The sequence below is a fragment of the Sebastes umbrosus genome, chromosome 12, assembly GCF_015220745.1.
Source record: "Sebastes umbrosus isolate fSebUmb1 chromosome 12, fSebUmb1.pri, whole genome shotgun sequence".
NCBI lineage: Eukaryota > Metazoa > Chordata > Actinopteri > Perciformes > Sebastidae > Sebastes > Sebastes umbrosus.
In genome coordinates, this window is record NC_051280.1 from 18,563,442 (window position 1) to 18,577,607 (window position 14,166).

At 40.7% G+C, this 14,166-nt stretch overlaps 1 protein-coding gene across 3 annotated transcripts in view; it reads right to left on the bottom strand.

Moving 5' to 3' along the window:
* The window catches only part of tnn (tenascin N), a 48,819-nt gene continuing 34,653 nt past the window's right edge, over positions 1 to 14,166 (bottom strand). Inside the window, exons 10-19 of one of the 3 annotated variants that reach the window (XM_037788691.1) lie at positions 12,383 to 12,646; positions 11,540 to 11,803; positions 9,498 to 9,761; positions 6,958 to 7,088; positions 6,239 to 6,377; positions 5,934 to 6,085; positions 4,741 to 4,837; positions 4,476 to 4,640; positions 3,735 to 3,898; positions 1 to 1,453 (exon numbers count right to left, since the gene is read on the bottom strand). In XM_037788691.1, coding sequence (XP_037644619.1) covers positions 1,310 to 1,453; positions 3,735 to 3,898; positions 4,476 to 4,640; positions 4,741 to 4,837; positions 5,934 to 6,085; positions 6,239 to 6,377; positions 6,958 to 7,088; positions 9,498 to 9,761; positions 11,540 to 11,803; positions 12,383 to 12,646 — 1,784 coding nt within the window. In that variant the 3' untranslated portion in view covers positions 1 to 1,309. The remainder of the gene's footprint in view (positions 1,454 to 3,734; positions 3,899 to 4,475; positions 4,641 to 4,740; positions 4,838 to 5,933; positions 6,086 to 6,238; positions 6,378 to 6,957; positions 7,089 to 9,497; positions 9,762 to 11,539; positions 11,804 to 12,382; positions 12,647 to 14,166) is intronic. The other 2 variants (XM_037788692.1, XM_037788693.1) reach the window with 2 other exon arrangements.

A 14,166-nucleotide genomic window follows, 5' to 3' on the forward strand; every position in this document is an offset into this window, starting at 1 on the left:
TTCATGTAACAAAACCTTTATTTACTTATTGGGTGAAACTGTAGCAGGAATATGAAATGAGCAACTATAATGTTAGTCTGACAATACAATTAGTAAAACAAAATAGACCCATAAACACGTTCTTAAAATCCTATAGTGAGGATCCTCATTTCTGACCTTGAAAATCCTGATTGAGGATTGGTTGGAATAAAAGCTTATGGGCCATGAAGGTTTAAAAGGACGTTAAAGTGAATGCACAATTTATGACTAGCGGGGACTTTAGATGAGTTCTGGCAGATCAGCAGAGATGTAGATTGATGTGCTCCATCCATGTCTCATAAACCAACAGTTTGTAATAAAAGTGTAAAAATGTAATAATGTAATAAAGTCAAAGTCAAAGCAGTATTAATAACCTTTGTCAGCTTTCCAGATTGAAAACAAGAGTTTGTTCATTAAGTCCCTGCGGATGGGGCAAACACACTTCATCCTTATTGACGCTTGATGTAGGCACATCACGCTGATTGATATGCGCTGTCGGTATCTTATGAATGTAAAGCAGGAGCAATATGGTCATTCAAGACAGCCATCCATTGTAACTCTCTGGCTCGTCCTGCACACACTAATGTGATGTGACAGTGTTTGTGGCACGGCGACAGCTGAATGTGACACAGTCAGCCAACTTCATAGTCAATAAACTCAGGGCAATAAATCGCTAATCGTTCACACCTGAACTCAAAACAAAACACTTTTTTAAACATTTATGTTGTTATGACAATACTATACACAAGAAAAGTTGCTACTCAAACTCTTAATAGGACATAACATAAACAAATATAATACAAATAACCTGGGCTGCTGCCCTGAGGCTTGAAAAGAAAGTTAAAATGAATGCAGTAATTATTGGAGAAAAATTGGATTTTCCCAATTTAACTTAAATCTACTGTTTACTAATTTATAATAGAGGTTACTACCAGAATCAGTGAAACAGGAGTTTTAAAAAAAAATAACAATTACATTATAACTGATAAGACTAAACTTGTTAATGTTCACTTCAAAACAACTCCAAGGCATTTTTCTATTCGCCGCTTTCCCACAATCACACTAAACCCAGGAGTTTCTGATGAATCTCATTGTATACAAACGGATAATAAGTTACTATTGCATATTGGCATTTCTCTCTTTTCCCAAAGAAGTGCACATATTGTCCAAGAGTTGAGACACATAGAGGCATGTAGTGGGGACATATGTATGTACATATGTATAGAAACACCCAAATCTAGTGTGATGGCAGGTCTGTTTTAGTACTGTGGTTTTAGTGGGGAGTGCTCTGTTATTTCTTTTGGAGGTTTCTGCTCTTCTCTCTGGCCATCGACGATCGCCTCTTCCTGCTGGACAACGCTCCCAAAGGGCGGATCTTCATCTCGGTGAAGTCGAGGGACACCAGGTGGCCCTTCCACGGTTCCCAGTTCACTCCCTGACAACAGGACAGCAGATTGAGCGAGAGAGAGAGATCGAAGAGGGGAACGCAAAGTGTGGTTAGGAGGAGACGTTGGAGTGATGAAAGAGAGAGGAGAGGGGAAATGAGGGAGACATGAAAAGGGTGACAGACAGAGTCACAGAAGAGGCAGGCAGCAATGACAGGCGGAATGACAAACACTAATAAACGCCAGCCTCTGGCTTCATTTCATGTGAGTACAAACTTGTTTTGACTGTTATTGCATTTCGCCGACAAACATTGCGGGAGACATCTGCAGCGGCAATATTATGGATGAAATCTTGACAAGAGCAGAGTAATCCCCTGGCATTTTCTTCAGTATCAGACTCCCTTAGACATAATAACTGTTGTTGTTACCCTATCAGCCTGGTAAAAACACTTATGGTTTATAGCTGGTGTGAGAAATGTGTTTTCTTATCACCGCTGATGGATTTAGGCCATTTCTGCTTCATCTCGACAATCCAAACAAAACAACTAAAAGTGGTCTGGGGTGAAGTTGTCTTTGATTGCTGTCCAGGGAACGGCCTCCCGGTCAGCACTCTACTCTTTTTTTTCTGTTTGTCTTTTTGTAAGTATGTTTTGAAAGAACCCCTAAAAACAATGTTTTTTTTTTAATCATGATGGTTAGTTGAATTTGTTGTGCATCACTTTAGCACTAGCAAATCGATACAGGATGAGCAGCTTGTGAGTGGTAGCTGTACAACTACTAACTGTATTTCCTTAAGCATTTAGAGGTATGCACGATGAAAAATGAATAGAAAAATAACAGCAGAACTCTTCCTCATATCCTCCGATGACTGCTGAATTAATCAAGAACGCCACTTGCTGAAAATTTTATTTGCCACATTGACATTTTGAGCTGAAGGGGCAAACACAGAGAATAAAACAGTTTTGGGATCCACTTATTATTCACGGACAACAAGTCTCCAGTACAGCTTGACTTAATGAAGCAGATTCAAACTTTACTCCAAGTTGGAGAATAAAATAAGTCACTGGCGTGAAGGCGTGATGTTTGACAGGCTACAGCATTATCTCAAGAAGAAGACTGTTAACTGCTAACTTGGTTTAGTACAAGTCTGTCATTACATAACATTGCCAGTGCCACTTTAAGCCCTGGAGTAAGTAGGTGTAGAAGCACTTTGTCATGACTTTCTTGGGAGTTCTAAAAATTGATAATATTTCGATAATATGATGATGCTTATTTTGATGTATTTGTTTTGATTTTCTTTGAGCATACTTGCTAACCTTGAGACCTCGAAAATAGGGAGGATTTCTAAACCAAAGCGGAGAAAATTGTACAGAATGAAAATAACAAAATACGAATTTTTATGTTAAATAGGCCTACTTTCAATTTTACTTTGAATTCTCCGAAAAGAAAACTGAATAACCCCTCCGGCGTGAAGTTGTTTGAATCTCGGGCATAAACTAATGTTTATCAGTTTTCATTTATTCATTCATTTTTTGCCCCTCCTTGAGTCTCTTCCTCTTATTACTCTCCATTTCTCTCTCTGTCTCTCACTCGCTGAAGGCCCTTCCAGACACAATGGGACAACGGCACCACTGCGCTCTGAATCCCATTATTTCCAATGTCTTGCGTCACACCACAACGGCTTTTCGCTGTGTCGAGAAAAGCCCAACTTTGGGCGCTGCACGCTGTAATGTGAGGCGAACGCAGCTCAAATCGCGTTTCGTCGCGAGCAGCTCTTCTCCAATGGGAAACAACATTTGGTGCAGCTCTATTGTCGTCCGGGTAGAAACAGTAGGGCTTATTCTGTACAGTGCCAAAAACAGGTTAAGATAACAAAAAGGACAAAAATGTGAATTGTGACCCTGAGAGGCGTCGTTGGCAGGGTTAAAAGTATGATGTCTTTGAGCTGTGAGTGTCTTGTTTTAACTCTGGATGCTGAATCTCCCGTCTGCACAACAAACTAACCCTTTGAGTAGGTATCAATAAAGAAATCTTGACCACCTATTGGTGCGAAGGTACACTACACCAGAAGAGTCAACTTCAATACTTTGTCCTTGATGTTAAACCATCAACCTGTTATGTTTGTATAGTATTATTGTGAACAGTATGATTTAATACACTTATAACTAATTTTGTGCATTGTTGATGCAAGTACCTGTGAGTACCGGATGGACCACTCTATTAGCTGCAGCTCTTTTTAAACCCACATTGGCATATCCACACTAATGGCAGGATAGCACCTTATGACCATCATACATGATCCAATGCAGGACTGCCTCACTGCTCACTCACCAAACTGTGTCGGTTGTCTCCCCATTTCCCGTTGGGGTTGGCCAGGTGACAGTTTTTGTACCACCAGGCGCCACGGTGGGTCAGGGCACAGTTACCCAGGGCGATGTCATTATCATTATCAACGGTAGTCCAGGGTCGGCCTTGGTGGTAGGTCATAGCGTCACCTGGAGATCATCAACAATAATAATTAGTAGAAAACTCTAAAGAACAGCTGGTCTCCAGTTCAACCCTCCTCCATCAAGAATATATTCTCAGATTTTGCTGCTCACTTCTTCTTTTTCTTCCGTGTGTTCTCTGATGGAAGAAATTTAATAAAAGGCCAAAAATAGAGAGATACGGTATATGTTGTATCAGCACACTCTGCTATGTGTAGACACAGCATCCCACTTGCTGTGTGTCTGTATCTGTCTGGCTTCAAAGCCCACTAAAAACCTGCCTTCTTCTTCTCCTCATAGCTTCCGTCTATAACTAAATGAATATATGTTTCTGTAACAAATATCCTACATACTGTTTGTGTGTATTATCTTCCTCTGCACCCCACAGAATGATGGGTAGGGTGCCGACTGCTTGAAACTCCTGTATTCCCACCACTGTCTGTCTCATTGCCATCCCTGCCCTCTCTTCTTCTCTATAGCTCTTTCTATTCGAGTAAAGTGTCAGAGAGAATATAAGTTTTGAAAGCTACACATGCTGTCTATTGTATTGCTGCTGGTAGTTTGGAAAAAGGAACGAAAGGCTCACCTGCTGTCCCGCTGTATTTGCCAATAGTGAGTTTAAATTTCTGCTTGACCGGCGCAATCTTGAAGTTGTCGTATACAGCATAGGCTCTCTCGGCGCCCAGGCCCAGGTCAAACCTCAGCTCATATTGAGTAGGAGTGTTGGTCAGCTCATATATCTTATCCAGACCTGAGGGAACAGCCAGACAAGAGAATGTGAAAGCAAGAAGAAATACTCCATTACCGTTCATATGTGCATGTTTCAACGTCCGCGGGGAACCAGTGCTCACCAATCCAGAACTCGTCTGTCATGTTGCCAAAACCGGCTATGTACTGTCTCCAGCGTTTCATAAAGTCCAGCTTGCCAGTCGTACGTCGCTGGAGTACCTGAAAGCAGCGAGGGCAGGTTGTTCACTGACAGCTGTTACACAAATGTGTCTATCTACTATCTGCTTTGGGATGTAGGTTACCATCTCTGGACTAAGATTTAAAGGAACAGTGTGTAAGATTTCAGGAGATCTATTAGCAGAAATGGAATATAATATTCATAACTATGTTTTCATTAGTGTATAATCACCTGAAAATAAGAATCGTTGTGTTTTCGTTATCTTACAATGAGCCCTTCATATCTACATACAGTAGGGAGTGGAAGTCCGCCATGTTGCTCAAATAAAACATTGGCTCTATGAGAGCCTTTCGCAATGCAGTCTTAGAAAGGGAGGAGCGAGCGGAGGGGTATTTAGTTGGTTGCAATCTGCGACCACACCACTAGATGCCACCAAATCCTACACACTGTATCTTGTAAAAGAATAATACAAATTGAAGCATCAGAGGTCCAGATATCTTGACTTTTAGTCCTTAGCTCCAAAAACACTGGATCCTACATTACCCATAAGGCAACTCAACAGCATGTGGACATCATCAGGATCATTTTTCAGACTATGAAAAGCCAAAGGAGACATTACACAACTATTTTCACAGGCTATTTGAGTTGTTGGAATGCCCCTTTAATATTTACTGGTATAAATTAAGCGTACATAATAAACATTACTGTTAATATGTGGGGCAGCTGTGGCTCAGAGGTAGAGCAGGTCGTCCACCAAACGGAAAGGTTGGCTATTCGTTCTCCGGCTACTCCAGTCACATGTCAAAATGTCCTTGGGCACGATACTTAACCCAAAATTGCTCCCAAAGGCTGTGCCATCGGTGTGTGAATGAGTATTTAGATTAAATCCTGATGGGCAGGTTGGCACCTTGTGTGTGAATGGGCGTGTGAATGGGTGTGTGAATGGGTGCTAGCTGACATGTAGTATAAAGCGCTTTGAGTGGTCGGAAGACTAGAAAAGCACTATATAAATGCAAGTCCATTTACCATTTACCGAATAATAATAGAAGAATAAATCGTAGTATTAATATCATGAAACTTCATTCAAAAGATAGTCTTTCCATATTTTGGTCTGTGAAGTTTATCAGTGATTCGTACCAGCCAGCCGCCTCCATCAGTCTCCATGTCGCAGTAAGCCTCAATTGGTTTGGAGCGGTCGTTGTTAATATAGACGGTGTAGATGCCACTCTTCGTAATACCATTCCTCATGATCTGAACGCAGTCCATGGGGAAGGGGTACAGGAGGCCAACTAGGGGAGAGGTGGGACAGCATTATTAATGTTTATTTAATACTCATGATGTGATGTTACAGTGCAGAATAACATGACTTCATAAATGTCAGGCAAACCAACGTAATAATATGATAAAAAAGAAAGAGCATCATACACAGAAAACAGCAGTACCTGTTCTGAAGATGGTCTCTACCACCTTGCTCCTCTTGTTCCCTCTGTAGGCAATGATGGTGACAATATATCTCTTCCCCGTCTCCAAACTGGACACAGCAAAACTCCTCACTCTGGCCCCAAACTGCTTTTCAACCGTCTGAATACAATAAACAACAACTGCAGTTAATCTTACTAAACACTCACTGTATGAGTGATGACATCTCACCTACATTTTTTTTAAATCTTAAAAAAGGGTCAAGTAAAAGCTCAATCCTCTCATCCATGTCTTTAAAATACTTTGAGTGGATTCATTTTATTTTTGACCACAAGAGGTCAGCGTTCTACAGAGCTTAAATTGAACACACACCTTTACTGTTGCCTCAGCATATAGTGAATAAACTGTTTTCAAAGTGGTATTTGTATGCTTGTAAAGACAAAGGCATGACTTAGAATCCAGCATTGTATAGATCAATATTACCATTTGGCTACAGGATGCTCAAATGAACGGCAGCTGTTTTTACCCAATGCAGAATAAAAGGTTTTTGCATCCTCCTACACAGTCAAACTCAGTTTTCCATACGAAGGTGTGCTCTTTGTAATTTAATATAACAGTTGTATAAAAACTATATATGCAAATATACCCTGGTGCAGAATAGCTTATCTCTGTATTTATATATTGTGAGACAAAGAATTTAATACTTCAGTTGTGGAACATGTTTAGTGTGGTGTCTAAGTACCTCCATGTTGCCGTCCTCATCTCTGTAGGTGAGGATGTACCCGTCAATGTCAGCGAGAGGAGGAACCCAAGTCAAAAGAGCCGACTCCAGCTTCACATCGGTCGCCTTTAGGTCCTGAGGGGCATCAATGTCTGTGGATTGGAGAGTGGATTACAGCACAGGAACATGGTGTATACTGTATGTTTATTAATACATCTTTACAACTCAGGTCTGGATTGGGTTACCAGTGGATTTTTGGTGCTGCTTTTACTTGAGTTTGTTCACTAAAACTGGGGAAAATAATCAATTTGTGAGTGAAAATAGTCTCTTTAATTAAGCAGATGTTTTAACATTTTTGTTAAATCATCATTTTAATAAAAAATGCTTCAGTTTTTAGAGTAGAAACCTTTCTCAAACTCTCGTAAGTGTTTCTCAAACACAGACACATAGCTTTGCGGTGCAGCATTCATCCCACTTTATTCCTTTTCTCTACCTCAATGACAACATTAATGTATCTGACACTGTAGCTTTTCAGCCTCTCTGCATCTGAAGCACAACACCAGAGATGAATACCAGCCGCCTGCACAGTTTCAATTTGCCTCTGCAGATAAACTGGCAGTTATTCATCTGCCTTGCTTTGGAGGTTTGACCTGAAACACACGCTGAAATAATTTGCTTGACACAAAGATGCCTGCTGTAACGGTAGGAGCCTTAAACTCCCATGGCTCAAGAAATTAGAGGAAGCGCATATCACCATGACGCACAAAATCAGCCAAAGTCTCATACTTTCAGTCCTCTTCTGGTAGAAAATATTGCCTTCTGTTTATATTCAGGATTCATCCAATGTTTTTACTATAATTGAAAAAAATTAAACCGCTTTTCTGGTAATTAAATTGTAATGGGAGAAAATAGTATGAAGCGTGACAAATCTAGCTGTGCCATTGGTGCTATCAGTAGTTTAAAGCAATGCTGCTGAAAAGGTCTGTGAAACACACTGATGTTGGTTTGAGACAGTTTTAACGGACATATTAATGATGCTTGTTACTAGGTCCAATAAAATCACAAATGTAATAACACACGTGCTTTTATGTGTCCCAGATGATATCTTTCGACACAATGGCTTTCCTATCTGAACTCAGCAGCACCACGTTGGTCTGTAGCCACCGACGGTTTCTTTCTAATGAGTTACGACGAGACAAGTTTATAATCCAAATCTCGGCCATTTGCTGCCTAATTGAAAAAAGATCCAGCTTTCACTTAGAGCTCCCAGGTGATTTTACACATCGTCTGGCACACACAAAGATACCCCTGTTGTAACCCGTCCGCCATGTGCTGCAGCTGCTATTTTTACCCCTCACTAAGTTACCAGACATGCCCAGTGACCTGGCCTGGCCTGTGGGAAACAGTTCAGAGCAGAGACTTTTGGTGCTGGTAGTTTTGAAGTCTAGAGTAAACTCATTTTGACTTTGTAAGACATTTACAGTTTAATAAATCAAACGTCATACGGCACTAGAATTGATGGATGGCTGTTTTGGTTTTGCATAAATAACTATATAAATAAAGTGAATAAATAAAGCAATTTCCAAGTTCACTTGGGTTGCAAGATGTGGAAGATCATTATAGTTTGACTGAATTACTGTTTTTGAGACTATCAGCAGTTTTGGATGTTACAAAGGCACAAGTTACTGCAGGTTTATCAAAAAGTCAAATAGGTCTCGTACGTGATGCAAGCACCACTTGTAACTCTCTGTCCTGACGATCAACCCACATGTATTCCCTGACCTCCGATACTTAACCCTTGACCCCTGTGAATACCAGTGTATGCAGTATTGTCACATCAAGCAACATTAAAGAAGTAAAATACACCCACAATTGCAGGAATCCACAACCCAATTAGATGCTGTTTTCAGCATAAATTAAAATCATGAGATTTATTATCAAGGTATGAAATTACTGTAGTTTTTGTCCTTTTCATTGGAAAGGCTACAACTTCCTTTCATCTGCACAAAGATATTGACCTGTTCTGTACCGCTTCTACGGGGCCAATATTTCCCCAAACCAGGTGCACAAGTAGCAGACCCTGACTGACAGGAAATTCTTATCAGCATTGTCAGACTCAGGCGTTTGTTTTTAACAGTAAGATCAATAACCTGTTTGTTTATGCAAAGATACCTGGAATCCAGGATATGTTCGCATTACTTTTTTTTTTTGGTATGTTGCATATATAAGCGTTCATGTATATCATCCAGTTTTGCAAGAGTGTTTCACCTTATCTGGATTTAAAATGAATGGTTGATTTTATCATTAACAGACAAGACAAGCAATTCTCACACTCATATAAACATCAGATTAAGGCCTCGCTTCATTGGAGAAAACTATCTTGGGATAACATCCATTGGTAAATGTTTCCATATGTGAAATGCTGCTTTGCCTGTGTGAATCAATATCTTTGAAACTAAAAATCTAGACTGCCAAAATTGTCAAAAAATTACCTTGTTCAAGATGTTGAATTACCATTTCACCAGAGAAAGAAAATCCTGCCTATTCGTAGTTGTATTAACCTGTCTCAGCTTGTGTTGAGATCTTCCTTGTGGCTTTGCTCCCCTTGATGGCCCAGATGTTGACAGTGTAGAGGACACCAGGCCTGAGGCCAGTCAGCCTGTAAGAGGTGCTGTCAGACGCGACTGGGATCTCCCCACTAGCACCCTCAGAGGAGCTGTAGGTTAAGATGTAGCCATCAATTTCTGCCTGGACTGGATCCCATGACACGCTGAAGCTGGACTCAGTTTCATCTCGGGCTAAGAGGTTAGCAGGAGCATCCAGTTCTAGAGGAAGATGTTAGTGGAGGTGGTTATTATACTACAGATGCAAACTACAAGAACTACTGATGCAAACTACAAGATGTATCGTTTCATTTCTCGCCCAAAGGCAAACAAATGAGATCATCTGGCATGCATTTTCTAAAAACATTAGTAATATGATGGTTATTACAAGGAGAAGAATGTTTACCTTCATATATTGCATCATAAAAATAAGATACCCTCTCTCTTTATATATATATATGAGACGTGATATGTTTAAATCGTCCCACTATATTTGTCCCCTCTTACATGCTCAAAATGTAGATAGACTCTGGCAGTAAGCCTGTAAGAGACAGCATGGGATCCAAGGGGTGTCTCTGTGGTTGAGCTCTCATCAGAACAGTAGCTGAACTTACGTCCGTTGATTTTGACTGCACTTTGTCTCAAGACACGCTGACGATGGGCCAAGAGTTTGGTGGGAGCGCCCAGTTCTGCATATGGAGTCATGGTTAGAGCCAAGAAAACTTTGTCTGGAATAAGGACATGAGAGCCCCTGTGGCCGGATGATCCTCGCAGCTCAGCCAGAAATGCTGGAAGTTGGTGGCAATACCTGTTAGGCAAACGGTACGGACCGGGCACATTGTGACTCCTTGAATGTGCATCACTCTGAGAGATAAAGAGCCTAATCTGATGCTAAATTGTATCTATCCTATTCAGGGAGGAAAACTAAGATTGGTCTGAACATTTGGCCCTCTGGGTATGCTGGAAATGCCTGGTATCTCTGTCCAGAATAATTCAAACTCTCAACTCCAAGCCGCCAATTTTTCTTCCGTCCATGCATAGGTTCTATACAGAATGAACTCTATTCAAAGAAGCAGCTGCAAGGAGCTGAGGTTAGAAGGTGAAGAGTGCTCGTCATGGAGACACCCCAAGAAACCTGGTGGTGGACAGCAGGAGTGAAGGAGGCTGTCAAACTGAGGAAGGAGTCCTTCAAGGCATTCAGTTGTCCTCTTCTGGTAAAAGGTACAGTATAGAACAAGACTTTCTATTCAGATAATTAGGCAGCTGCTCCAAGGATCCAGGTAAATTGGGATTTTGCATACGCGTTAGGACGTAGGATAATGAAAAACAAAGAGAGGAATTGGGTGCAGAAATGCAGTGTGACAGCTGAGCCAAAGAGTCAATCTTCAATCCATCCTTCATCTGTGGTCACAAAAGTTGTGTAGTAAAGTACATGTAACTGAAATGATTGTCTTGTTGGATACAAGAGGCTGAGATGAGGTTCTCCAACGTGTTGGCTGACCTCAGTCTATATGACAGAGTGATAGGTCTCTTCCAGAGGAGCAGGTAGAGGTGTTTTGGTCACTTGGAAAGCATGGCCATGAGCGCCTCCGTATGCTCCATGCATGAGTGGCTGAGGGGAGACTGCAGGGTAGTCGCAGTATATGCTCGAGGGATTACACCTCTGAGCTGTGCATGGGACCGCTCAGGAAGTGCTGGGGTAAGTTATTGGGGAAAAAGGATGTCTGGACTGCTTTGCTCGCCGTGACCCGCATAAGAAGTTGGCAAATAGATGGATGAATACATTGGAAGCCTTCTTTAAACAAACAAGCTGATTAGTCTACCATGTGAGAAACACATTTTTCTTTTGGGGTTTACAAGAGAGTTGTGTTTTCAGAATAACTGTAGAAGATATGATGTATAAAACATAAACATGGCCCCACAAAAGAATGTGTGAGGCGGGTATTTCAATCAAGGCATGGCTAATTGGTGGGTTGAATAGACAATAGTAGATTTGACACCTGTCTGATCTTGTGTCGAGATCTTCCTGCTGGCTTTGTTTCCTTTGATGGCCCAGATGTAGACAGTGTAGAGGACACCAGGCCTCAAACGAGTCAGCATATAAGAGGTGCTGTCAGGCCCCAGTGGGATCTCCCCGCTAGAGCCCTCAGATGAGCTGTAGGTTAGGAGGTAGCCATCTATTTCTGCCTGGGCTGGATCCCATGACACGCTGAAGGTGGACTCAGTCACATCTCGGGTTGAGAGGTTAGCGGGAGCATCCAGTTCTAGAGGAAGATGTTAGTGGAGGATATTAATACATTAAGAATGCAAAATACTCGGGCTGACCCGAATGCTTTGAAGCTTCGACAGTTGCCATGGTAATCAACCTCCAAATAAGTATTTGGATGTTTGTTTTTTTTGTTTTTAATAAAAGTATGTAATTTGAATACCTTTGAATATTTCTCATCGAAGCTTCGAAGCCCAATAAATGGTATTCGGGACAGCCCTACAAACTACAGACTATAGATCAGTCCATCGAGTTATTCCAAGACCTGGTCTCATGACACACTGAAGCTGGACTCTGTTTCACCTTTGGCCAAGAGCTTAGTAGGAGCATCTAGTTCTACATAAAGAGTTGTGGTTTTTGTAATGGAGTAATAACACCATGGTTGAAAGCTACATCTAACAACCAGGTTTTGGTCAGGTCACCATTTAGGAAATTAAAAAGGTTTTAAAACGTATTTTCTTTGAAATTGTTTTAACATGCTAGTGCATGTAGATGAGCATTTAACCTCAAATTTTGGCATTAGCTGGTCAGACAATTAAATGCTTTGGATTTGAACAGAAAGTGGTAGATTTGAGACCTGTCTCAGCTTGTGTTGAGATCTTCCTGCTGGCTTTGCTCCCCTTGATGGCCCAGATGTGGACAGTGTAGAGGACACCAGGCCTCAGGCCAGTCAGCGTGTATGAAGTACTGTCAGACCCGACAGGGATTTCCTCACTTGAGCCCTCAGAGGAGCTGTAGGTTAGGACGTAGCCATCAATTTCTGCCTGGGTGTGATCCCAGGAGACCCTGAAGCTGGACTCTGTTTCATCTCGGGCCAAGACGTTAATAGGAGCGTCCAGCTCTGCGTGGGGAGTTATGGTTAGTACTAAAGGACATCACTACATCCAGAACAAACATAACAAGTACACACAGCCGATCCGAATCAGTAATGTGGTTCCCTCTTACACATAACCTTGGGTCACTGTGTTAGAAGGTAGAAACGTCAAACTTGGATCAAAGTGTGTGGAGGGTTTGATTTTGGTCCTTTAATCAAAAATAGTTATTTTCTCATCAAGAAAATGAAAATGTTTTAGAAACAATGTTGAAATAATTTCATTATTAAGCAATGAGACATAGAGTTTATTTTTCTCTTGAAGTTTTGAATCCAAGTTTGACGTCATATCACATTGTTATGTAAGCAGGGCTACTATGAGTACACTATGAGCTATGTTAATTAACAGAACATGCAAACTACTATTGCAAACAAAAGACGGTGACAGAACATTGTTAAGAAAAATCTGAACCACTGATGTTCTGTGATACAATATCACTGCGTTGGCTTCCAGATGAACCTGTATCTTGTCTTTGCTGCTCTACATCTCTCTGAATGTTTGCATTCTCCAAAAACGGGTAAAGAAGTGTCTACTAAAACACTGAAGATGAAAACTTTCAATACGTATACAGCAAATAATTCCACACATCTGTCCCTCATCATGACAAATAATACTAATAATAGTTACTTTTTCCCTTATTGCTCATGTCATAATGAATTGAGATCACAATTGCTAACGTCACCAGCTAGCAAAGTGAGTTTCAAGCCACTTCAGATATTTGCTTCCAAGAGCACTCCCGCTGGTTGATGTATGAGTGAGCTTATTGGAGCGAACATGTCTGCTTCCCTCATAAAAAGGGACCAGGACAAAACTGAAAACTCAACCTGATTGAAAAAGAAAATCAAATGTGTATAAAAACAGAAAGTAAATGGGAAAAAGGACATCAGATATATTCAGCAAACACAGCAAGTCAAAGTAGTAAACCATTTTTTAAAGCATTTGATGGAGTGTAATGGAAGCCATTACAGTACACAGACATACACACACCTGCAGAAGTGCAACTATAAAAATTATAAATTCAACTTATTATTATATATATATTATGATATACTGTATATATTATATTATAAATTACTAATTACAGTGAGTGTGGATTGTGCTGTGTGGATTTACATTTGCTGCTCTCCTACTGTAGCCTATTCCTGAACATATCAAACGTTTATACTGATGGTATTTATCAGTCACATCAATAGAAATGTGAGAACTATCTTCTTTTACTGCTGATATATAAATGTCCTGAAAGTTTTTTGCTTCTAAAGCAATTTGGATATACGCCAGTCATTACTCAAAAGCGTTCTTCTTCTGCTTTTTTCTTCAGAGACATAAAGGCAAGCAGACAGCAGCAGCTGCTAAACTTCACAACAGCAAAGATGAAGAGACAGGAGAACACAGGAGAAACTAAATCGCTGGCTTTGTTAACGAAGCAAAATTGGCTCTTCTCAAACTTCTTAAAGACATTCAGCTCCAGGCTAAACTAAACCGCACTTAA